The sequence below is a fragment of the Bos mutus genome, chromosome 2 (genome assembly GCF_027580195.1).
Source record: "Bos mutus isolate GX-2022 chromosome 2, NWIPB_WYAK_1.1, whole genome shotgun sequence".
NCBI classification, from domain to species: Eukaryota; Metazoa; Chordata; class Mammalia; order Artiodactyla; family Bovidae; genus Bos; species Bos mutus.
Genome location: NC_091618.1, coordinates 4,204,275 through 4,229,753, shown reverse-complemented (window position 1 = coordinate 4,229,753; position 25,479 = coordinate 4,204,275). Strand labels below are relative to the sequence as shown.

General features: G+C 39.1%; 1 protein-coding gene across 6 annotated transcripts in view; it reads left to right on the top strand.

Annotated features, from left to right (window-relative positions):
- HP1BP3 (heterochromatin protein 1 binding protein 3) overlaps nucleotides 1-22,211 on the top strand; it is a 36,752-nt gene extending 14,541 nt beyond the window's left edge. For all 6 annotated transcript variants that reach the window (XM_070382461.1, XM_070382487.1, XM_070382471.1 and 3 more), the window contains 7 exons: nucleotides 1,048-1,128; nucleotides 1,825-1,979; nucleotides 12,197-12,287; nucleotides 16,819-16,978; nucleotides 18,351-18,462; nucleotides 19,856-19,975; nucleotides 20,424-22,211. In XM_070382461.1, the coding sequence (XP_070238562.1) occupies nucleotides 1,048-1,128; nucleotides 1,825-1,979; nucleotides 12,197-12,287; nucleotides 16,819-16,978; nucleotides 18,351-18,462; nucleotides 19,856-19,975; nucleotides 20,424-20,718 (1,014 nt within the window). In that variant the 3' untranslated portion in view covers nucleotides 20,719-22,211. The remainder of the gene's footprint in view (nucleotides 1-1,047; nucleotides 1,129-1,824; nucleotides 1,980-12,196; nucleotides 12,288-16,818; nucleotides 16,979-18,350; nucleotides 18,463-19,855; nucleotides 19,976-20,423) is intronic.
- Nucleotides 22,212-25,479: the final 3,268 nt, after the last annotated feature.

Below are 25,479 nucleotides of genomic sequence, written 5' to 3'. Positions count from 1 at the left end.
CCTGTTGCCTTTTTTCTGAACCTTTCTGCATGGTTTGATTAATACAGAGTTCTGTGCCGCTCAGCCATTTAAAGTCTTAGGAACTTTCAATGAGTCCTTAATTTCACAAATACATTACTGAGTTGTCTCCTGTGTACCAGGTGCTTGGCGGTCCATCAGTGAGGAAAACAGTTTCCTGCTGTGGAGCCTATATTCCAGCTTTCTCAAATGTTGTAAATCTAACGTTTAAATAGCCTTTAAAGTAACCATTGCATAAAAACAATTATCTAACCAATATAATTAGAACCAGAGACCTGTATCATAGTGTATGTCAGCAGAGTTTATGAGCTAGCTTCATGTTTATCTTCATGAAGATATAGTTTGTGACCTATTTTGCCTCATAGGCTGGCCCTCAGTTTCATGCTTCAACAAGTTTATAGACTGAAAGCATTTGATTGCTGTATTCCTAGTGGTGTCGGTAAAACCAAAGTGGAAGACTCAGGTTAACCTGAAGTTCTATGACAGTGATTTGTAAACTATGGAAACGTGATAAGACTTGCACGTATTATCATGTGCAGTGTCTAAAATTAGATAACTTTTCCCTTATGCAGTAATAATCTCTAATGGACAAACTGTGGGAAGCATTGTGGCCTGAGATTAACTAGGCTCTGAACTTTTGCCAAGGAACTGTCTTCCTTGGTAGAGGTTTTCTCATTTTCCCAAAAGATTGTGTCCCTTCCATGGAACTTTTTTTTTTGAAAGCTTGTAGTAGACTGTTTAACCTGCTATCACAATAGCATTTTTCATTCTTCCCCAACTTCGTAGATGAGGAAACAAAAGCTGAGAGGGTTTGTGAGTTGTCTAGTATTGAATAGCTAGATGATACCATAAAGAGTGTTCAATCCCAAGTCTTCTGACTCATCCACTCTTTTTTCTCTGAAGAGTTTAACAGCACTTTACATTAGTTCTTACATCACCATGCCCTGTAATTTAAAGTTACCAATATGAGTACCAGAATCATTTAAAGTAAAAATACTGGTTATTGCAACTAAAGTTAATTTATTTTAGGTAAAAGGAAAAGGTGCTTCTGGGAGTTTTGTTGTGGTCCAGAAATCGAGAAAACCACCTCAGAAATCCAGAAACAGAAAGGTAAGAAGTCTGTACCAGTTTGCTGGAGCGCAGTAACACTGTTGGTGCTTCTAAACGGTGCAGTGTTCCTGAGTGTTGCTGTGCACTAGGCAGGGGCTGCGTTTCTGTGAAGCCCTGGAGAGGCTGTAATCATTTGCTCCTATCGTTTAGCCAGAAGCTGTGCGTCTAACTGCCCTATATTGAGTCATGGGCAGCTGTATGAGTTACAGCTTTTTGCTTTTTTGTGAAATACCTTTAAACTAGAAGAGGCATACAAGTACTTTTTTACCCAACATTAGATCCTAAAAGTACCGCACCTCGAGGCGGTTTTTTTTTAGTGCAGGTACTACCTTCCTAGCCTTCCCCCAGACACATGCATTCATTTACGGAAAGTTGTATGGAAGGTATACAATAACTGTGAGATATGCAGTATTCCCTCTGAGTCAGTGATTGAAATCATGACTGTTCCTCTACATCTTTGTTTTTCAGTTTTATATGTATTTTTAACTGTCCCAGTTTGAAATTTTTACCTCAAAGAAATGGCCACGCCAGTGGCATTACACCACAATGCTGTGATTTGTTTGAATGTGCTAAAAAGGGTTAGTTTTTCTTTTGGCTAGTTGATTTGGCAGTCAGCTAGGGAAAGCCCTTGTGTTGAATATAGAAGCAATAGAACAGAAACCTGTAATGATGATCATTTCTGATATTACATTTCAGAACAGGAGCTCTGCAGTGGATCCAGAACCACAAGTAAAACTGGAGGATATCCTCCCACTGGCCTTTACTCGCCTTTGTGAACCTAAAGAAGCTTCCTACAGTCTCATCAGGAAATATGTGTCTCAGTATTATCCCAAACTTAGAGTGGACATCAGGTAAAAGCCAGAGGCCTGGGCTTTAAAGCACACATGTCTGTGTTACTTCCTTAGCCCCTTTTTCATGAGAAAGGAGAGAGATTAAATATTCATTTAAGATTACTTCTAGGTGAGCTAGGAATAAAACCTTTTATTGTGGGTTTCTTTTTTTGTCCCATGATATTTTCCTTTTCATATCTCCATATGTAGTTTCTTTTTGAAACTCAAGCCACATGTTGACCTTCATAAGACTACCATAGAGTAACTTTTCATGGTCAACTGCTAGAATATTCAGCATTAAACCATGTCCTTTCAGCTGCTTATTATTAAATTTTTTCAGTTTTTTATTGTGATAAAATACACATAATATGTAAAGTGCACCTTGTTAGCCATTTTTAAGAGCACAGTGTTTAGCGCTCTTACGCACTTCAGTAATGTGCTACCATTGCGCCACCCATCTCCAGCATTCTTTCAGTCTTATAAAGCTGTAACTGTACCCACTGAACAAGAACCCCCTGTTCCCCCTTATCCCGCACCCCTGGCCACCACCATTCTACTTTCTGTCTCTATGGTTTTTGACTACTGTAGGTACCTACCTCATACAAATAGAATCATACAGTAATTTTGTAACTGGCTTATTTCACTTAGCATAATGTTCTTTAAAGTTCACCTATATTGTTGCATGTGTCAGAATTTCCTTTCTTTTTAAGAATGAATATTTGTGTGTGTGTGTGTGTGTACACACACACACTCCACATTTTGTCTACCCATTCATCTGTCTTTGGACATTTGGGTTGCTTTCATATTTTAACCGTTGTGAAATAATGCTGCTGTTAACCTTGGTGTATTAATATCTCTTTGAGACACCGTTTTCAAATACCCAGAAGTGGAATTTCTGGATGATATGATAATCCTACTTTTAATTTTGTGAAGAACCACCACACCATTCTCCACAGTGACTATTACCATTTTACATTCCACCATCAGTCAGGCCACAGGAGTTTTGATTTCTCCATATCCTCACCAACACTTATTTTCCGGTGTTTTTTTGTTTGTTTGTTTTTGTTTTTTGACAGTAGCCATGCTGACAGGAATGAACTGGTTGGTAGCTCATTTATTTTCTATTTAGAGTTATAACCGAGAATATAGGAGAATTCAGGCTTCTGTAGCACTTCTACATAGAAATAGCATAATATCTTCATCATTCAAACATTTAAGATAAAACTCTGAGAGAATTTTTATGGTAGTTCATTTGTTAAAAAACTGCCACTGTAATGTCACCACTGTTTGGAAAATTTAATAACTCCAAATCTTTTAAAAAATTTTTATTGGGGTGTAATTGATTTGCAGTGTTGTGTTCGTTTCAGGTGTACAGCAAACATAATCTGTTACGTTGTTCTGCTAAGTCATGTCCAACTCTTTGCAACCCCATGGACTGTAGCACGCCAGAGTCCTTCACTGTCTCTGGGAGTTTGCTCAGATTGATGTCTCTTGAGTCAGTGATACTATCTAACCATCTTATCCTCTGACGCCCCCTTGTCCTCTTCAATCTTTCCCAACATCAGGGTCTTTTCCAGTGAGTTGGCTCTTTGCATCAGGTGGCCAAAGTATTGGAGCTTCAGTGTTAGCATCAATCCTTCCAATGAATATTCAGGACTGATTTCCTTTAGAATTGACTGGTTTGATCTCCTAGCTGTCCAAGGGACTGTCAAGAGTCTTCTCCAGCACCAGTTTGAAAGCATCTATTCTTTGGCGCTTAGCCTTCTTTATGGTCAAACTCTCACATTTGTACATGACTAATGGAAAAACCATAGGTTTGACTAGACGGACCTTTGTCAACAAAGTAATGTCTCTGCTTTTTAACATGCTGTCTAGATTTGTCATAGCTTTCCTTCCAAGAAGCAAGTGTCTTTGAATTTCATGGCTGCAGTCACCACAGTGATTTTGGAGCCCAAGAAAATGTCACTGTTTCCAATTTCTCCCCTTCTGTTTGCCATGTAGGCCATTACAAAGAGTTCTCTGTGGTACACAACAGATCCTTATTAGTTATCTATTTCATACATAGTAGTGTGTATATCGGAGAAGGCGATGGCACCCCACTCCAGTACTCTTGCCTGGAAAATCCCATGGACAGAGGAGCCTGGTGGGCTGCAGTCCGTGGGGTCGCTAAGAGTCGGACACGACTGAGCGACTTCACTTTCACTTTTCAGTTTCATGCACTGGAGAAGGAAATGGCAACCCACTCCAGTGTTCTTGCCTGGAGAATCCCAGGGACGGGGGAGCCTGGTGGGCTGGCATCTATGGGGTCGCACAGAGTTGGACACGACTGAAGCAACTTAGCAGCAACAGCAGTGTGTATGTGTCAATCCCATGCTTCCAATTTATGCCCCCCCACTATAAATTTATTTTCTAATCTTAACTGTTTCAGTTTTGTAGATAAGTTGATTTGTAACCTTTTTTTTTAATTCCACATATAAGTGATAACCATATATTTGTCTTTGTCTTACTTCACTCAGTATGAGAATCTAGGTCCATCCATATTGCTGCAAATGGTGTTATTTTGTTCTTTTTTATGGCTGAAGAATATCTCATTGTATATGTGTACCACATCTTTATCCATTCCTCTGTTGCTAGACCTTTAGGTTGCTTCCATGTCTTGGCTATTGTGAATAGTGCTGTAGTGAACATTGAGGTAGACGTGTCTTTTCCAGTTACTTTATTCTGCAGATACATCCCCAGAAGTGGGATTGCTTGATTATATGGTAGCTCTGTTTTCAGTTTTTTAAGGACCCTCCATACTATTCTCTATAGAGGCTGTATCAGCTTACATTCCCAGCAGCAGTGTAGGGGGGTTCCTTTTTCTCCACACCCTCTCCAGCATTTACTGTTTGTAGTTTTTTTGATGATGCCCATTCTGACCAGTGTAAGGTGTTAACTCATTGTAGTTTTGATTTTCATTTCTCTAATAATCAATAATGTTGAGCATTTTTTCATGTGCTTTTTAACCACCTATATATCTTCTTTGGAGGAATGTCTATTTAGATCTTCAGTTCATTTTTTTTTTTTTTTAATTTTTTTTTTTTATATTGAACTGCATGAGCTGTTTGTGTATTTTGGAGATTAATCCCTTGTCAGTTGCTTTCTTTGCAAATATTTTTTCCCATTCTGAGGGTTTTCTTCCCATTTTGTTTATGGTTTCCTTTGCTGTGCGAAAGCTTTTAAGTTTAATTAGGTACCATTTATTTTTGTTTTTATTTTCATTATTGGACTGATTATTTAGATTGTCACATGTCCTTGTGGATTCGTGCAGACACATTAATTTGTTTAAATTTGTAATTCACCGGGTTTATGTTTTGAATGTTTGTGTAAGGTCTTTGTTACGTTGACTTCTGGGAAATTGTGTTTGTAATCCAGAGCCCTTTCTGTAGACAGTCTTTGTACTGGACGCACATTGTCCTGCTGTAGTTTAGGACCAGTGTTTGTACCTTGGATCACTGAGGTATAGAATTAGAATTGTTGGGGTTTCAGCTCAGAAGCCACACGTTCAGAAAAGCGCTCAGTGGTCTTCAGAGTGGCCGGTTAGTCTTTCTCTGTCTGTCTTCCTTCACTCAATATGAGAATCTCTAGGACCATCCATAAAGTACCAAAGAAATGGGACTCAGAGAAGTAATAAGTTCGTAGTCCTTGACATACTTACTTGCTGGTCAAGTCTCTGTACCAGCATTTGACCCAGTTGATGGCTCCCATCTACATGAAACACTTCCTTCACTTGCTTTTCAGAACACTGCATCTTTCTGATTTTTCCTCTCATTCTTTGTCAGTCTCCTAAGAATTCCAGATTTCCCACCTGCCTCCTTAGTGTCTGAGTGTCCCAGGGTTAGACCTTAGGCTTCCTGTCATTCTTAGAACCCTGATTATGCCCCTCAGATACAACTTCGGGTCTGATAGACATTGTATGATGCCTCAGAATGGATAATTCTTTTCATTCTCAAAGCTTTAAATACCACCTGTACAATACTAGTGTACATAGATACATAAATGTATGTATGTTTGTGCATTACACAAACATTCATGTACATAGATACACTAGTGTACATAGTGTACAGTAGATACATAAATGTGGCCCGCATTTATTTATACAAATACCTATTGGCTATCACCACTTGTATGTCTGACTGGATGTGTCCAAAACCAGACTCACGATCATCCCCCTCTTCCCCAGTTCTGTCCCTCCTCTGCCACCAGAAAGGCCCTGCACTTCCCGTACCTCCTGCATCTCAGTTAATGGCAATAGCATCTTTCCAGCTTCTGAAGTCAAAAACCTTGGGTGTATACTGGTCTCTAAACAGTTATTTTGACTTTGTTTTTAATATATATACATAAACAGACCTCTTTTCATTACCTCCACTATTGTCAATCTTTTCTAAGCCCACCATCATCTCTTACCTGTGTTAGAGCAATAACCTGCTTTTCCTATTACTCCTTCCCTTTCAGTCTGTTGTTAACATAGCTATGAGAGTGAGACTTTTTTAAGTGTAAGTTAGGTGATACCATCTTGCTACTCAAACCTTCCAGTGGCTTCTCAACTGCCTCCCAGTTAGATAGTTTAAAGGTGGAGTCTTTAAGATGGCCCATGCTACATTTGCAACGCATCTCCGACCTAATCTCCTACTCCTCGTCTCTGCTACTGGCTTCAGAGACTTCATACTTGCTGTTCCCTTTGCCTGGGTGGTTTTCTGCCATAATCCACTTTATTCTTTATCTTCCTTTAAGTGTTTACTCTGAAAACTTGGAGTAAGACTCCACATGCTTGCATTGACTATCTTACTATTTTTAAACATTTTATTTTGGAAGTTTTCAAATATACACATAAATGTAGAGAGAACATAATCATGATACTAACATAATTCTGAACATTCCTTAAACATTATCCGGTACCCAGACCATGTTCAAATGTCCTCAGTTGTCTATCTCCAAAATGACTTTTTTTATGGTTTATTTTTTCAAGTCAACTCAATATCCACACATGGTCTACCCATTGCATTTGGTCGATGGGACCACTCAGCTTACGTTTGCAACCTTTCCCTCCTCTCCCAGAGTGGAGAGCTCCACCTCTGCCTTAGTTTCTCCGTAGCACTCATCCCATGCTACTGTGCTGTGTGTTCATTCTTTTTGTGAAGGAATGGCGTGCTCACCCCCATTAAGATGTCAGACTCCTGAAGCCAGGGCTTTTAGATTGTTGACCTCTGTTTTCCCCAAGCCTAGCTCAGAGTACATGCTCAGTAAATGTAAGTCGAATGAGTGAGCTGATACGGGCCCTTTACCTGGCCGTTTCACTCAAGGAATGTACGCCCTGGAGCATATTAAATGAGACATGAATTTCTGCTACCATGTATTGGAGGTTGTAGAGCATTTTGGTAAAGAGCACAGACTTTGGAACCAGACACCTTTGTTTAAATCCTGAATCTGTCATTTTCTAGCTTTATATCTCTGAAAAAGTTATTCCTTTGTGTTTTGGTTTCCTCATTGATAAACAGGAACCTTCAAACATGTTAACCACTTAGAATAGCTAATGTTAGTAGTATTAGTCTAAATTCCAACATAGGACTTCTCAGATAGCTCAGTGGTATAGAATCTGCCTGCCAGTGCAGGAGACACAGGTTTGATTCCTGGGTCAGGAGGATCCCTTGTAGGAGGAAATGGCAGCCCACTCCAGCTTTCTTACCTGGACAATCCCATGGACAGACGAACCTGGCGGGCTACAGTCCTTGAGGTTGGAAAGAGTCGGACGTGACTGAGCAACTGAACACACACACAAATTCCAACATAATTCTTACGGTATGAGCATCACACCATACTAAATATGATTCTGACGTTTAAAGTGACTTAAGGTGACTTAAACATGTAAGTCACCTCGTTTTTTTTAACAATGATTTTTTTTGAAACCCTACAGAAAAACTAGGTATGTTAGCTTTACATGGGCTTTGGGTTGGCCTCTGAGAAGGTGTTTTTCAAAGGTAATTCGGCTGGTGGGTCAGAGGTTAAAGCGTCTGCCTGCAATGAGGGAGACATGGGTTCGATACCTGGGTTGGGAAGATCCCCTGGAGAAGGAGATGGCAACCCACTCCAGTATTCTTGCCTGGAGAATCCCATGGACGGAGGAGCCTGGTGGGCTACAGTCCACGGAGTCGCAAAGAGTCAGACATGACTGAGCGACTTCACTCACTCACTCATTCGTCCATATGACATTAGAAATCTTAATATCTAATCCTGTGTGTGGTGTAACTTTGTCATATTCATTTTTAGAAAATTGATCTAACAGATTGATAGAACTGTCTTGTTTACAGGATTCCTGACACTCAGAATGTCTCTCCCTTAACTTCCATTCACTCTGTGCATTGCTTTCTTTTTTTATTTCTAAGTGTAGACTTGTTTAATCATCTTATTTTAAAAAATCAAAAAACCAAACAAAACCTTGATATAAACAGCTCCTTAAATTTGTACAGGGCTTTTGAAAACACTTTTGGGGATTTCCCTGGAGGTCCAGTGGTTAAGACTCTGGGCTCCCACAGCAAGCACAGGGCATAGGTTTGATCCCTGGTCAGGGAACTAAGATTTGACATGCCTCATGGCACGTCCAAATAATTTAAATAAATAAAAGTGGGCACTTCTTTAAAAAATGTTAAAAAAAAAAAAAAAGACTACTTCTGTTTACATTGTTTTCTGTAATTTTCAAAATAGACTTAAGAAATATGTATTCCTACCTCAATTTTGCTGATAAAAGTCTTAGCTTGGGTTACCTGGCTGTGCACTGGTGAAAGCAGAACTGTATTTCATTTTTTGGTTATAACCTTGCTTTTTCCACTCTTCTGGACAGTCATTAACATACTGAAAGTGCAGGCCTAGCATAGTAAAAATGCAGAATCTGGAATCAGACTGCCTGTTTATAATCTGGTTCTTGCACTGCCTGACTGTGTGATCCTGAAGAAGTGACTTAATTTTTCTGTCACTTAACTTTTCCCCTTCAGTAAAGTATGAGCAGTTTAGTTCAGTTGCTTAGTCGTGTCCAGCTCTGCGACCCATGGACTGCAGCATGCAAGGCCTCCCTGTCCATTACCAACTCCTAGAGCTTGCTCAAACTCATGTCCATCAAGTCAGTGATGCCATCCAGCCATCTCATTCTCTGTTGTCCCTGTCTGCTCCTGCCTTCAGTCTTTCCCAGCATCAGGGTCTTTTCCAATGAGTCAGTTCTTGCATCCGGTGGCCAAAGTATTGGGAGTTTCAGTATCAGTCCTTCCAGTGGATATTCTGGATTGATGTCCTTTAGGATGGACTGGTTTGATCTCCTTTCAGTCCAAGGGACTCTCAAGAGTCTTCTCCAACACCACAGTTCAAAAGCATCGATTCTTCAGAGCTCAGCTTTCTTTATGGTCCAGCTCTCTCACATACCTACGTGACTACTGGGAAAGCCATGGCTTTGACTAACTGAATGGACCTTTGTCAGCAAAGTAATGTCTCTTGCTTTTTAATATGCTGTCTAGGTTGGTCATAGCTTTTCTTCCGAGGAGCAAGCGTCTTTTACTACATGGCATGGCTCATAGTGTCATTCAGTTAGACAGGCTGTCGTCCGTGTGATGAGTTTGGTTAGTTTTCTGTAAAGTGTGGGCAGCAGTAGTACCTGTTTCTTCTGGTGGTTGTTGTCTCTTGTTTATTCTACACGTGTAAAACATTTAGAGCAACACTTAGCACCGTCATATGTACAAAATGTTGTCATATATATATATCCTGTAGAATTTTTTGGAAAAGGGAGTTGTGCCTGGCAGTTAACAGTAAGTTACAGAGATGGGACTTGAATGGCCCCCATCCAGTTGTGTCCCATCCCATTGAGATGGCTCTAGAAGAACGTGTAGAATTTAGATCAGATGATGGAGTGGTGAAGGCATTCTTAAAGGAGCTTCATGAGAAAATTTGGAGGCAAGAATTGGCTTTCTGTTTTGGGAACGGAAAGAATCCTGTGTCTGATTGGCAGTAGACTAACAAGAGGTGGGACCAGGCCTTGAAAGACTTTGAAGCTGACGCCTGTCAGCTGAGTAACGTAATAAAAGAGGCCTTTATAGATTGATGACCCAACAGTGGTGTGCACTATGGGAGCAAAGCAGAGCGCCACCCAGCAGGGAGGCCACAGCCGCTCGTACTAAGCTTACAGCAGTGATGAGAGAGAAAGGGCCTGACAAGTTTGAAGCACTTTCTGTAAGTATGGTATACCTGAAGGTAGGAGTGAGTGAGAACTCTTGAGATTTCTAAAGGCCCAGGGTAAGGTATATATCAGATTAACGATTGGTATTGCTGAGGAAACAAAATGTTAAGGGAACCAGTTTAACTGATAACTCATTTCCTAGAGCATTTGAACTTTGGTTAAGAAGATTCTTCTCAGATGAGTTATTTAATTTGATAGAAGAGTCTAGGGTTTCAGTGTTGTACTCAAGCTATGTAATCCTCTGTTGGAATCTAACTTACAGAGCAACTAATAGAAAAATCATTTGACAGTTAAATCATTCCTTTGATTGTGTTCCCAAAGCTCTGTGCACATACTTCAACCCTGACCCGTATAATTCTTCGCCATAATTATTATGTTTTCATCATCTCTTAAATTCTTTAGTGACTGGATCTAAGTGTTAAATCCTGCATAACCATAATAAATACTCAGTAAATATTTATGGGATGAATGACTTTGAGTATGTTTGGGGTTATGACATAAATCATATTTGTCCTGAATGGAACAGCACTGGCTTAGAAATATTTTGATTGTGATTTGGTGGGGAGGGAGTTTATTTGGAGTGTCACAGTGTACATGATTTCTTAGTTTCTACTTTTTTTTTTTTTGCCAAACTGCACAGCATGTTTGATCTTAGTTCCCCGACCAGGGATTGAACCTGTGCTCCCTGCATTGGAAGCTGGAGTCTTAAATCACTGGACCACCAAGAAAGCCCCATGGTTTCTCCTCTTTAGCATCCTATTAATTAGCACATGAGATCTCCTCTACTCTTCCTCTGCAGTCATATGGATAATGTAATCAGTAATTCGAGTGTCAGCTCAGCCTGTAATGTTTATTGATGAAAGATTTAAAACTCCTTCTCTAATGAGAAGTATTGGCGCTCAGTAAAGGACGTCAAGTGGTAGGAGTCCGACCCTCAGTGGGCTGCCGAGGTGTTGGTCTCAGTTTAACTTACCAAGTAATCAGTCTCAAATAAGTCTCACGATTTTCTGCTGGTTGAGTGCTATTCTGGTAATTCTGCGGAGGTGTGGCAAAACACATCACTAACCTTTTGGGTTTCAATTAACTGTTTCTTCGGATGTCCTGTCATTAGCCTGGGTTGTAGCTTTCCATTTTGTCCTGTCATGTACTGCAGACCCTTTTAAGCCCTAAGTTAACCTGACTGATTTCTCCCTGCACCTGAGATTCTCCACCCACCACTCAGACCATTGCCCCTTGACAGAGCAGCTTTTGCTTCAACATTTTATTCTTACGTTTTTAATGAAATTCAGTTTCCTCATGTTTGCCATTTGATTTTGATGACCTGGGTTTTTGTGTGTGGGTGTGTGTGCGCGCGTTTTTAAACGACAGCGCTTTAAAGGCAGAGATACTATGCTTTAAAAAAAAACCTATTTTCTTTCTCAGAGAATTATATTTTATTAGGCTGACTTTAGATAACTGGATTGCAGAAAATGACTCCAGTTTTGTTGATGTGTGTATACATGGGTATGTGTGTGTGTGCACATGTATTTTAGATCTAGGAGTTTTGCCTCAAGAGAATGTCAGAATTAGATGGGACTATAAAGATACCCTTTCTTTGCTTGATTACAAAGTTGTGTTGCTATTGTCTGACTAAACTGAACTGATGGTAATAAAGAGATTTTTGGAGTACCCTGACAAGTGGGAAATTGGTTCTGTAGGCTTGGTTTTAGAGAAGTAGCTCTCAAAAGTTTTGCTTCCACTATATACTACATAGTTCTGTATGGTACCTGGTTCTGTAATAATTTAGCTTCTTGCTTGAAGAAAAAAAGAATACCACTTATTAAGAGTGCCAACAACTTATTGTTTTATTGTCCATTTTAACAAAGTACTACACGTGTAATAGGAATAGAACTTTAGTTGTTTAGAATGACCCTGGATCTGTTTTTTTCTCAAATCTTTGCTTCATTGATGTATTAATCGCTATTTTCTGTTTTCTCTGCAGGCCTCAGCTGTTGAAGAATGCTCTGCAGAGAGCAGTAGAGAGGGGCCAGTTAGAACAAATAACTGGCAAAGGTGCTTCTGGAACATTCCAGGTTAGAAGCTCAAAGGGTTGGTTGTAGAGAAGTAGTTCTCAAAAGTTTTGGTTTCAGGACCTCCTTATACTCTAATTTATTGAGGACCCCAAGAGCTTATGTTTATGTGGGCTATACATATTAATATTTACCCTATTAGAAATTATATAACTGAGGACCTTTTTAGATATTTATTCTTTTTAAAAGTAATAAACCCATTACATGTTGACATAACACTTTTTATGAAAACTGCGTTTCCCGTATTGAGAAGAAGGTTACTATTTGTTATCATTTTTACGAAAATCTTTACTGTCAGCTTAATAGAAGACAGCTGGCATCTGTTTTTGATATATTTGGGGTTACGTGTGTATGAAGAAAATCCAGCTCACACCAAGTACTTAAATGTGGAGTAATTAGGATAATTTTCAGAAGTCAATACTATTCTTTGATAGTGTACCAATACTCAACAAATGATAGTTTTTTTGTAATAGCTTCATTGAAGTATGATTTGTGTAAGATATAATCATTTTACATACAATTTGATTCAGTAAAATTTAGTAAATTTACAGTGTTGTACACCTATTACTGCAGTCCAGTTTTAGAGCATTTCCATCACCCCAAAAAACTCCTGTGCCCATTTGCATCACTCTCTGTTCCCATCCCTATCCAGTCTACTCATCTCTCCTTCCTGTGTAGATTTACCTTCCTGTACCTTTCACACAGATAGAATCATGCAATATGTGCTCTTTTGTGTCTGACTTCTTTCACTTAGCATAATACTTTTTTGTTTTATCCGTGTTGCAGCAGAAGTCAATACTTTCATTCCTTTCATTGGCAAATAGTATTCCATAATCTGACATATTTTATTTATCCATTCACAAGTTGAGTTGTTCTACTTTTTAGCTCTTGTGATTAATATTGCCTGTGAACATTTATGTCCAGATCTTTGTGTGGGTATATGTTTTTATTTCCCTTGTGGTAAAGTAGGAGTGTGGACTGCCTGGATTACATGGTAAATTTACTTTAAGAAACTGCCAAAGTGGCTGCATCATTTTTCATTCCTACCAGCAGTGTGTGTATAAGAGTTCCAGTTTGTTATCTTTGCCAACTCTCTTACTGTCTTTTTAAAATTATACCCATACTGGTAGATACAAAGTGGTTTCTCATTGTAGTTTTAGTTTGCATTTCCCTAAGACTGTTGATGTTGACCATTTTTTCTTGGACTTATTGGACATTTATCTATCTTCTTTGGTAAAATGTTTCTTCACATCCTTTGCTTATTTTTAGAATTGAGCTATTTATGTTATTATGAGTTATAAGAGTTATATGTGAAAGTCAAAGTGTTGGTCACCCAGTTGTGTCCAGCTCTTTGTGACCCCATGGACTGTAGCCTGCCAGGCTCCTCTGTCCATGGGAGTGGGTTGCCATTCCCTTCTCCAGGGGATCGTCCCAACCCAGGGATTGAACTCAGGTCTCCTGCATTGCAAGCAGATTCTTACCCTCTGAGAGACCAGGGAAGCCCCATTTAAGCCCCTATATAAGAATTATATAACTAGATACAAGTTCCTCTTCAGATACATGATTTGCAAATATTTTCTCCTACTCTGTGACCCATGGTTTCACTTTCTTAAGTTAATGGTGTCTTTTGAAGCACAAAAGTGTTTAATTTTGGTAAAATCCAGTTGATCATTTTTCTAACTTGCTTGTTTGTTAATGACTTATCTAATAAATCATTGCCTGGCTTGAAATCAAGATTTACTCTTATCTTTTGAGAGTTTATGGTTTTAACTCTTACATGTAGAGCTGTGATCCATTTATGATATGTGATGAGAATATAAATTCGTGTTTCTGCTTGTGGACATCCAATTGTCCCAACACCACTTATTGAAAAGACTGTCCCTTCCTTGTTGAATTGCCTTGGCACTCTTATCAAAACGTAATTGACCCATGAGTGTAAGGGTTTTATTCTGGACTCTTCAGTTCTGTTCCATTGATCTATATGTGAATCTTCATGTCAGGATCACACTATCTTGATGACTAGTTTTATAGTAAGTTTTGAAATTGGGAAATATAAATCCTCTCTTAACCTTTTCTCTTTCAAAATTGCTTTGACTGCTCTGGGTCTTGTGCATTTCTGTATGGTTTTTACAATTCATTCATCACAAAAGTCCACCTGAGGTTTTGGTAGAAATTACATTGAACCTATAGATCAATCCAGAAGGAATCACTGCCTTTACAATGTTGAGTTTTCCAATGCAGTGACAAGCATTGTCTCATCATTTATTTAGATCTTTAACTTCTCTCAGCAGTGCTTTGTAGTTTTCAGTGTATAGATCTTAAATTTCTTTTGTTAAATTTATTCCTAAATATTTTGTTCATTTTCCATGCTATTGTGAATGGACCTTTATTTTCATTTTTCAGAGTGCTCACTGCTGTCCAGTAGAAATAGATTTGGTTTATCTATTGTTCTTGTATCCTGCAATCTGCTGAACTCATTTACTAGTTTAGAATTTTTTGTAGGTTCCTTGGGACTTTGGGGGTGGATTCCTTAGAATTTTCTACATATAGGATAATGTCATCTGCAAACGAAGACCATTTTACTTATTCCTTTCCAATCTGGATGTCTTTTTTTTTTTCCCCCTCCATGCCTGTGCACTGGATAGAACATCTGCTACAGTGATGAGAACAGATGTCTTTGTCTTGTTACCCATCTTAAAGGGAAAACATTCATTTTTTCACCATTAAAGCTGTAGATTTTTCATAAATGCCTGTTATCAGATTGAGAAAGTTCTGTTACTAATTTGTTGGAAGTTTATGATGAACGGTGGTTGGATTTCTCACATACTGTTCTAAAACTCTTGAGATGATCATATGCTTTTTGCCCTTAATTCTGTTAATATAGTATATTATGTTAATTGATCTTGTGATATTTCTTAAATTACAGTAAAGTTGCCATGTGAAGCCTGAAACCATATTAGTGAGCTCCTTGTACTCTGTAACCTTAAATTCTTTGGTCTGTTGTCAGTAATCCCTACCGCGTTAGGCATTACTGACGATCTGTCTTGAACTTTGAGTGCAGTTTTTGAACTTTGAGTGTAATTTTATAACACAGTCGTTTGAAAAATAGTTCACTGAATCATGCAAATTTTTTAAATGTTGACGTATTTCATCAAAAATAACAAAAATTATTATATTCATTAATATCACCTACTGGTCTCAATTAAGTATTGGGAAATTATTGTGCTCATATTGGTAGGTGTAGATTTTCCACAATTAATCTCTTGAAAAGTTAAATTTATCATTTGGTTAACAAATACTCTTAGTTGTTTTCCTTGAGTAGATAGGCTTACCTAATTCATTTTCAAGAAAATGTCTACCAGATACCCAAGTCTGGATGACCATAGATTATCTATTAATTGTTCCTTCAAGTAAAAAGGATATTCCATGAAAAATGGAGCTAATTCAGCTCAGAACTCAATCAGTAGGTGATTTTCCTTGAGACTGTCACCATCCCTCCACATGCAGCTGGCATGCCTTATACATTGTTCTCATTTTGCCCCATAGAGTATCAAAAAGACGTGTGTTGGAGTTGAGATTTAATAAAATCATTTTTATATCAAAGACATTCCTATGTGAAGCTAGCTTTTATTTTTCTTAAGTGAAGTGAAAGTGAAGTCGCTCAGTTGTGTCTGACTCTTTGCGACCCCGTGGACTGTAGCCCACCAGGGATTCTCCAGGCAAGAATACTGGAGTGGGTTGCCATTTCCTTAAGTATATAGTAGTAAAAAACGCACTAACTACTGGTACATTTCTGCGCCTCCACCATGATTTGTAGTAAAGTAACAGCAGTTTTACTCATTGTTTTTCCACCATCAGTGCAAATGTCATCACAGTGAAAAAGACAAACCCATCTTAGTATTATTATGAAAACCATTTTAGCCTTGCAGATCCTCTGAAAGGGTCTCAGGAACCCTTTGGGGGTTTTGGACCTTTCTTTTGAGAATCAGTATTATAGACCATACCTCAGTTTGTTCTTTAACCTTTTTGCTCACTGGTGCCACCTTTGTTAGCTCTGGTGCCTTTTGTCCTTGAAATATGCTATATAATTTTCTGTTATACCCCAGATATTTTTCAGACTTTTTGCTGTTTTCCTTACAAGATTAAAAAGACTATTATTTTTGTAAATACTCATATTTTTCAAGTTCAGAAAAAAGGAAGTAGTCTCAGAAGTGTTAATTTGTCAGGGACATAATCAGTTAACCTCCTTTTTGGAGTAGAGCTGTCATTCTCTTTGGGTTAGGTTGGCTTTTGCTATTTTCAGTTGGATGGAGGGATAGATAGAAGGAGAAAATATCCACAAGAGGGTTGGGACTCCTCAGTTAGATTGAATACCTAATGAGTGGGAAGAGAAAGTCCCTAACCTGACAATTTATTGTAAAACGTATCTGTGCTAATGCAGGAACTCCGACCCACCTGGTGCAGAGGAGTCTTGTCTTGAGCTGCTTTGGGAGAGTGTTGTCTTGATGCTTTTCTCTTCCTCCTTGGAAAACAGCTGAAGAAATCAGGGGAGAAACCCCTGCTTGGTGGAAGCCTGATGGAATATGCAATCTTGTCTGCCATTGCTGCCATGAATGAGCCGAAGACCTGTTCCACCACCGCTCTGAAGAAGTATGTCCTGGAGAACCACCCAGGGACCAATTCTAACTATCAAAGTAAGACTCAAGAGTTGAGCACGTTCAGTGGGGACCCAGGGAAGGTGGGGGAAGTTATCTTGTGGGAATATCCTTAGACATCATGCTGTTAATGAAAGAGCATTAACTACTGATTGAAAACCAAGAGGGAACAACTTTATAAATTTACTATTTACAAAAAGACAAACAAAAATAATCAAGACTTACCCTTAATTTATAGTGTCTGCTTAGGATTAGAATTTGATTTCACTTCACTATAAAGGTTTTTTATGCTAATAGAGATAAATTTCTAGGTTCAAAACACCTCTCAAGTGGGACTTCCCAGCAGTACAGTGGTTAAGATTTCGAGCTTCCAATGCAGGGGATGTGGTTTTCCCACAGTCCATTGGCATGGCAAAAAAAAAAAAAAAACCGAAATTTCAAGTATAGTATATTTTTACCTTCTTCTGAATGTTTACCAAAATATCTAACGTCAGCCTGAAACCAAACCAGTGGGTTAAAATACTACTTACGTGATTTGTTATTGACTTAACCCCTGTACAGAAGATACTTTTTAGGGACATATTTGCCCTGTCAGGTGATGATTGAGGTTAGAAACCTTGCTGTACCAGCATTATCATTTACGGATTAGTGAGAGATATTTCCTCACTAAAGTAGGAGAGTAGGCTCAGTGGTGTAGGGTGAGGAACATGGAAATGAAGTAACAGAAAATGCAAACTAGAATATATTGTTCTAAATGAAACACTTAACTTCAAGGTCTTAATGTTGACTTTTAACATATGCAGTATGTATTTTTTAATGTTATGAAGGAATGCTTTATGATTTTGTGTAAAAGGTGAGGACTGGTGAGGCCTTTCGGAGCCGTGATACTGTTTTGTAACTATTTGCTGATTCATGTGATATATGGTTTAATTTTATAGACATTCCCCTAAGTGCTTATCAGTACTTACAGGCACTCAGTAATATTTAAATGGTTAGAAATAGAGATTGAGTTTTAAGTCAACAGTTAGCCCATTTATGTGCAACTGTAGGGCAGGCCATTAGTCTCTAGGCTACTGTTTCACTTTGCAGTGAGGAATTTGACACAATGGTCTCTGAAGTCTCATCCCATTATAAATAATTCTTGCCAAATTTATGGGCACTTAATAGTAATTTAGTAAATCAGTTAATAATCCCTTTGACCACGAAGGATTCATTTAGCATGTGAAAGTTGTCAGTCATGTCCGACTCTTTGCAGTCCCATGGACTGTACAGTCCGTGGAATTCTTCAGGCCAGAATACTGGATGTGACAGGATAATAAATGTACATAATAAATTAATGTATAATTGTAGTTGAGAGAATTATCAAATCCAAATAAACAAATACTTTCTTCATTTCTGAATTTTTGTCCAGTGCATTTGTTGAAGAAAACCCTGCAGAGATGTGAAAAGAATGGGTGGATGGAACAAATCTCTGGTAAAGGATTCAGTGGCACCTTCCAGCTCTGTTTTCCCTATTATCCCAGGTAAGCACCCAACTGATAATGTGAAGTAGTGGTCATTGCAACTTTTAAAAATCTGACTCCAGATTACAGGTGCAGCTTCACTTATTTGCCCTTACTACCATTACGCTGAGCTGAATGTACTTGAAAATAAAGACTTCTTCAGGCAGTATTGTTTTAGAGCAGAAGGTCTTCATACAATAACAGGGCATTGATTTGGCCTATCCTGCTGGAGCCATTGTTAGCCACGTGTTCCTGAAATCAAGCAGCGAGTTCCTTAAGATCTTTGGCCGGTCATTAGCATGTTCATTCCTGCTAATAAGCAGTAAAGTACATGATGATGACAGGAAGATTATTAGAGGATTATTTAATTGTCCAGTACCAAGTAGGGGGAGCATTGGCTACTTCTAAGAATCCTAATCTGCCTTCTTCTTACTATAGAGACAGGACATTTTTTTGAAAACTTGTCTGTTAAACATGCCTTATTTTTTCATTGAACTAGAAAATTTTTTGAGCACCTCCTATGGACCAGGCTTTTTTTGGTGTGCCCAGGCTGTTGCCTTTTTGTACTTTGACTTGCAGTCAAGTGCCACGACAGTTAACACCAAAACCTGTTTTGGCAGGCGTGCAGTGCGCAGCGTTCTTACATTGCTCTTTGTGCATAAACATGCTGAGTCAGGTTCTACACCCTCCTGTGCAGGAGCTGCGCGCATGGAGCTCAGTCATATCCGACTCTTTGTGGCCCCATGGACTGTAGCCTGCCAGGGTCCTCTGTCCATGGGATTTCCCAGGTCAGAACACTGGAGTGAGTTGCCATTTCCTTCCCTAGGTGCATAAACATAAGTGTACAGTATTTGAATTTTTCAAATGTTTAGCTTTAAATATAATTCGTAAAATCATGTACATGCAGTGTTATGATTTAAAGATTTATTAATCAGTGGTACCAAGTTTTCTATCATTAAGGACAAAGAAAAGTTAGAAAATCCTTGCTGAATTTCACAAAAACTTTGAAGAAATTCAGGCTTTATGAGGTCTTGTATCATAAGGGCAAAAAATATATACTGCTGTGTAGACTGTTCACTGCTGTATGCACCATTCACTGCTGTATATTCAATGGCTGATACAGTGCCGAACACACATCAGGAGTTTAAATAACTTCACTAAATAAGTGATTGTCAATTTTATTAAATGGAAGGAAGTAGAGAATGAGTTATGTTTGAGGCTTTTATAGATTTGTCATAACTTCATTTGAGTGTTCAAAATAGGTTAAATTGTGACCTGGTATTTGTAACCTAACCTGACTTAATTGGGGAGTGTGGGAGGAAGTGGGTAATGTCCAAGAAAGAGCATATCTAGGTTCACATCCTTTTTCTTGTCCCGATGGGACTTCTCTTTATCTAATATTTTTTCTTACTAGCCCAGGAGTTCTGTTTCCAAAGAAGGAGCCAGATGATTCTAAAGATGAGGATGAGGATGAAGATGAAGATGACTCATCAGAGGAAGACTCTGAAGATGAAGAGCCACCACCGAAGAGAAGGTGCGAGAGTGTGGGAAACACTTCTTAGAACTGAGAATGGCCATGAGGGGAGAGGCTGTGAGAATCGTGTCAGCAACTCTGCATCCTTCTCAAGTGCTCTGAGTGACGTTTGAACTTACCCTCTCCTGAGAATTTAGAGGCTCTGAACTTGTGAAACACTGTGAATGTTTAATTACTCTTTGGTCAAACCTGTGTGTGTGTGTAGTGTGTAGTTTGGTTATTTAAGAAAAATAATTCCATGTTTTTCTGGGAAAAACATGTAGACTTCCGGAATTGGTTGAATTTTTAGGTGAATTCACAATTTTAGGTGAAAGGTTATAACCCATATATTTTTCTTAATGTAGGTGATTTTACCTGTGCTGTTTCTTTTCTGGCAAAGTATCTCGTCATCACGGTGAAGTGAATCTCTCAAGTATAAGTGATTGCCTTCTCTCTTTGGTTCTCACAGGTTGCAGAAGAAAACCCCAGTCAAGTCACCAGGGAAGGCTGCAGCCATGAAGCAAAGAGGGTCCAAGCTGGCACCCAAAGTCCCAGCTGCCCAGCGAGGGAAAACGAGGCCCCTCCCCAAGAAAGCCCCTCCTAAAGCGAAAAGTCCTGCCAAGAAAGCCAGACCCTCACCCTCAGTCATCAAGAAACCTAGTGGTAGCTCTTCCAAGAAGCCTGCAGCCAGTGTGAGAAAGGAAGTGAAATTGCCTGGCAAGGGCAAATCTACCATGAAGAAATCATTCAAAGCAAAAAAGTAAATTTTATAGGAAAAAAGGGTATCATGGTGGAATTCAAAATCTTATTTTCTAAGGTCAGTGTGCATTTGTTTTAGTTTTGATGCTTTTAAAATTACATTTTTTTTTTCCTCCCCTATCAACATTATGGGGAGGGAATATAAATAAACCAGTTTAGCCATTTGTTAGCTTTAGGTGCTGTTCTTGGTGCCTGCCCCTCCCCTCTCCCAGTCATTTTAATTTCTGCCATAATTGTGGACTTTTCCTGAATTTTATAGTCTGTTCTTGTCCTTTTTTCTCCCTCCACCCTAGCCCTCTTTCTGTTTCAATGGTCAGCTTTGGCTTTTTTTTTTTTTTTCCTTCCAGTTTTATCTAAACAGTTGCAAAGATTTTTATATTTGTTAGAAACCATCAAGAATGGGATGATGGTCAGGTGCTGGATGTAGAAAGGAGGCAGTATAGCACTGACTGAATCGTAAAGCCTCCTGCCTAGAGGCTTCACTTACAGCTGTAGTAACTAATCTTATTTATAAAACCACTCCGCTAAACCTCTCTCTCTCCAGCTATAAACACAGAGATGTCTTAGCTTTGGGAACAGGCCAAAAGCACCCTGATCTCATTAGATGCTGAGGATCCATGACCCCTTTGGGCCGCTTTCCCATTGCTCCATCTCCAGGTATTTTTCAGTGGCCCCTGAGTGCCGCATCCCCACAGCAGCAAGCACAAGGCCTCTCCACCACTTGGGTTCTGGCTGACGGGGAGATACAGGAGCGCACTGAATTTGTGATTTCTGGTGTCACCTGTGTTACCAAAAATTAAAACAAAGTCTTGATCAGATAGCTTAATATATTTTTAATATTTGGAGCATGGATTGTCACTTCCTCTTTCCCTTTTTTTATAAGGAAATGTTGGAGAGTTACACCATTGCTAATGTAGAAACGTGAAATGAAAAACATAAAATTTGCTAAAATATTTCAAATTCATCTGTGGATTTTTCCCCTCTTTTCTTTCCACAGCACTTTTGATAACAAACAAGTGGCTTCCTTTTTTGAGTTATTTAAAAAGAGAAAAGAAAACAAATGAAGCCTGACTACCTAACCCTTCCTTGTTTGTATTTGTTTTAGTATCGTGAAGTTGTGTTAAATAGTATTAGCTTCCTAAGAAATATTGATTTCCGGTTATCATTTATCCTCCCTGTGGCACTTGACATTTTAATTGTCTTAAATTTTTTGGTGTATGTCTTCTGGCCTGAGTGCTGCCAGAGGCAAAATATGTTTGTTTCATCCATTCCATTTGCATTGTCTCCTGGGATCCCGTCTGCAGCCTGAGGCGTGGCTGAGAATTGGACTTGAGAAGACTGGCTTGAGTTAGATCCAGAATCATGTGTGATCCCATCATGAGTTTATTGGAATTTGTGTTGCATGTAAGGCAATCTTTTCCTGTTGTAAATCTTCCTTTTTTTATGTACATATATTTTGAAAAATATGAATAAACATGGAATTTTAAAAGCTGCTGAACTGTAGCTTATATTTAAAAGTTTCTAGAATTCCTCAGAAGTAGTGTTTTACTCACTTTGAGCCTTCTCAGCTCCTTGTACTAGCTGTCATCCATTTTCCTTTTTAAATACAAGCTCCAACAAGCTCCAGTTTATTTGCGTTTTCGAATTTTTAAAAAGATGGTGAATGTTTTTAGTACATTGAACCTGATTATTCAGTGCATAAGGGATTTTTAAAAATCACTTTGTATTTTATCAAGGTCCTTGTTTTCAAGGTCATAAATTACAGGTTTTCATGTTTAGTGTTCAGATATGTCCTTGAATTAGAAAAAAAAGACAGCATTGCAAAAAGATTGATAAATCCTAGACCTACTTCCAGAAAGTAATCTAATTTTCTGTTATGCTATTTAGCAGGTAATAATTTTTTTTTAATATTTTTATTTTAAATCATTTATTTATTTGAGTTGTAGTTGCAACATGTGGGATCTAGTTCCCCTACCAGGGATCAAACCTGGGCCCTCTGGATTGAGAGCTCAAGAGTCTTAGCCACTGAACCACCAGGGAAGTCCAATAATTCTTAATATTATAGTTGTCAGATACCTGTGCTAAGAATTCTCTACTGTTCTGGAATCGGACGTGAGGATTTCGGTTGGTTTCTGTGTTTTGTTGTAAAGAGATTGCCTGAACGGTCATGTGGTGGCTATATCGTGTATCAGGCACTCCGGCGTAGAGTGCGAGATTGAGATTGTTTCAGGTCCCTTTCCACCCTGACGTTCTGTTAAATTCACAGAATTCAGGTGAAGACAGAACTGTCCTTGATTTTAGCGTCAGGTAAAGGGAAAAGACAAAAGGGCCATCGCACTCTTCCAGGGAAAATCCCCAGCTGTCAAAGATAGGCACCTTCCTGATGTTGAGATAAAGGGGTATTTGGGTTTTTTCCCTTCAGGCATTCTCAAGGAGCAGAATGCACGATTTTTGCTTCCATGTTACAGAAAGGTAAACAGCAAACCAAACTCAAGAGATAACCCAACAATTCCTGGCCTGGATCAGTGGCTTCAGTACTATCAGTGGCTTTTAGTGAGCTCAGCTACAGTGTTTGACATGTCCTTAAACCACCTACAAACAGCCTTTGATAGGTGAATCTCAGAAGGTGCTAGGCGAGAGAGTGAGTGCTGGCTTCTTAAAGCTCAAATGAGGAGAGACACCACTTCAGAGAAGGGTGGAGACTTTTTTAAAAAATTGTAACAGAAGCTTTAAACACAAGGAGAGCTCCATCCTAACTATCCACAGAGATTTAACTAAAGGAAGCCTGATCTGTCATGTCTATTGGCTATAACTGATGGGAAATTACATGAAAACAAGGGCTAGGTAATATGCCTGTACCTTGGACATTTTTTTTCCGTCATTCCTCTTTTGTAAAATTTTGTCAGCCTAGTCTAGGCTTGTTAACCTACCCTTATACCTTCTTTAAAGAACCTAAGAAGTTATTCTTGCTCAAGCTGAGGTACTTTGCCATCCTAAACTGTCGGGGAAAGAGGGTAAGCCAGCTTTATTCATGAACTGCTGTACTTCGCTAACTAAACACCAGCTAAAAGAAACTTTAATCCAAAAACTTAAAATTATAGTTGAAGCTTTTCATTTTTGGAACCTGATAAATCATATTTCTTTTTCTTTGGGTCAAGCAAAAATTCGAATTTTATTCATGAAGAGAAATTCTATTTATTTTTTTTAAGAAGTAGGTTTTTTTCTTAATATCTATTAATTTTATGTATTATTTAGCTGTGCCAGGTCTGAGTCGCGGTATGCAGGCCTTCGACGCTTGATGCAGTACACAGGATCTTGAGTTGTAGCGTGTGAACTCTCAGCTGCTGCATGTGGGATCTAGTTCCCTGACCAGGGATTGGACCTAGGCCCACTGCATTGGCAGCATGGAGTCTTAGCCACTGGACTGCCAGGGAAGTCCCAGAAATTCTGTTCTTAATTGTGTAAAGATCATTAATTATTTTCCCCAGAGGTTCTGACTGACATTTCTGTTCCCAACGTGTAGGGTTGCCTTTGCATTTTTGCAGTAGGACAGACGGTCACTCATTTCTGCAGAGCTGAAGCCTGAGAACTGGAACTGTTGGAGCTCTGGGCCTGGGCCTGCTTGGCGGACGCACGCTCTGAAGCCAGTAAAGAGGCTGAATGGCACCCCACTACTGCACTGGTTTTGTTGTCTAAGAAACTGATCCTTGCCGATTGTATTACTATATTCTTGCCTTCTGACTGTCATTTTCCACAAGATTCTTAACCTCAATGGCTTTTTTTTTTCAGTTGCAGGACGTTTCTGCCTTGGCTACTTAAATGTATTAACTTAGTTTTAACTTTCTGTTAATAGTTCTCAACAACTGGTATGTCAAAGGAGGTTTCTAAAGGTAACCTTCACGAGCTGTTTCCTCCAAAAATGGCAGCTCTTTCTCTTGATACTGTATGTAAATGTGTAATTAACACCATTGCTGTGGAACCTGTGCTGATTAGCAGAGTCCTTTCTCTTTGGTGCCTTGAATATGTTTGACAGTGTGTCATTATTTGACTTATTACTTAACGTAATAATAGTGATAATCATTCTGTTCAGCTCAGTCACTCAGTCGTGTCCGACTCTGCGACCCCATGAACTGCAGCACGCCAGGCCTCCCCTGTCCATCACCAACTTCTGGAGTTCACCCAAACTCATGTCCATCGCATTGGTGATGCCATCCAACCACCTCATCCTCTGTTGTCCCCTTCTCCCGCCTTCAATCTTTCCCAGCATCAGGGTCTTTTCTAGTGAGTCAGCTGTTGACATCAGCTTCAGCATCAGTCCTTCCAATGAATTTTCAGGACTGATTTCCTTTAGAATTGACTGGTTGGATCTCCTTGCAGTCCAAGGGACTCTCAAGAGTCTTCTCCAACACCACAGTTCAAAAACATCAGTTCTTCGGTGCTCAGCTTTCTTTATAGTCCAACTCTCACATCCATACATGACTACTGAAAAAACCATAGCCTTGACTAGAGGGATGTTTGTTGGTAAAGTAAGGTCTCTGCTTTTTAATATGCTGTCTAGGTTAGTCATAGCTTTTCTTCCAAGGAGCAAGCGTCTTTTAATTTCATGGCTGCAGTCACCATCTGCAGTGATTTTGGAGCCCCAAAACATAAAGTCTGTCACTCTTTCCATTGTTTCCTCATCTATCTCCCATGAAGTGATGGGACCACATGCCATGATCTTAGTTTTCTGAATGTTGAGCTTTAAGCCAACTTTTTCACTCTTTCAG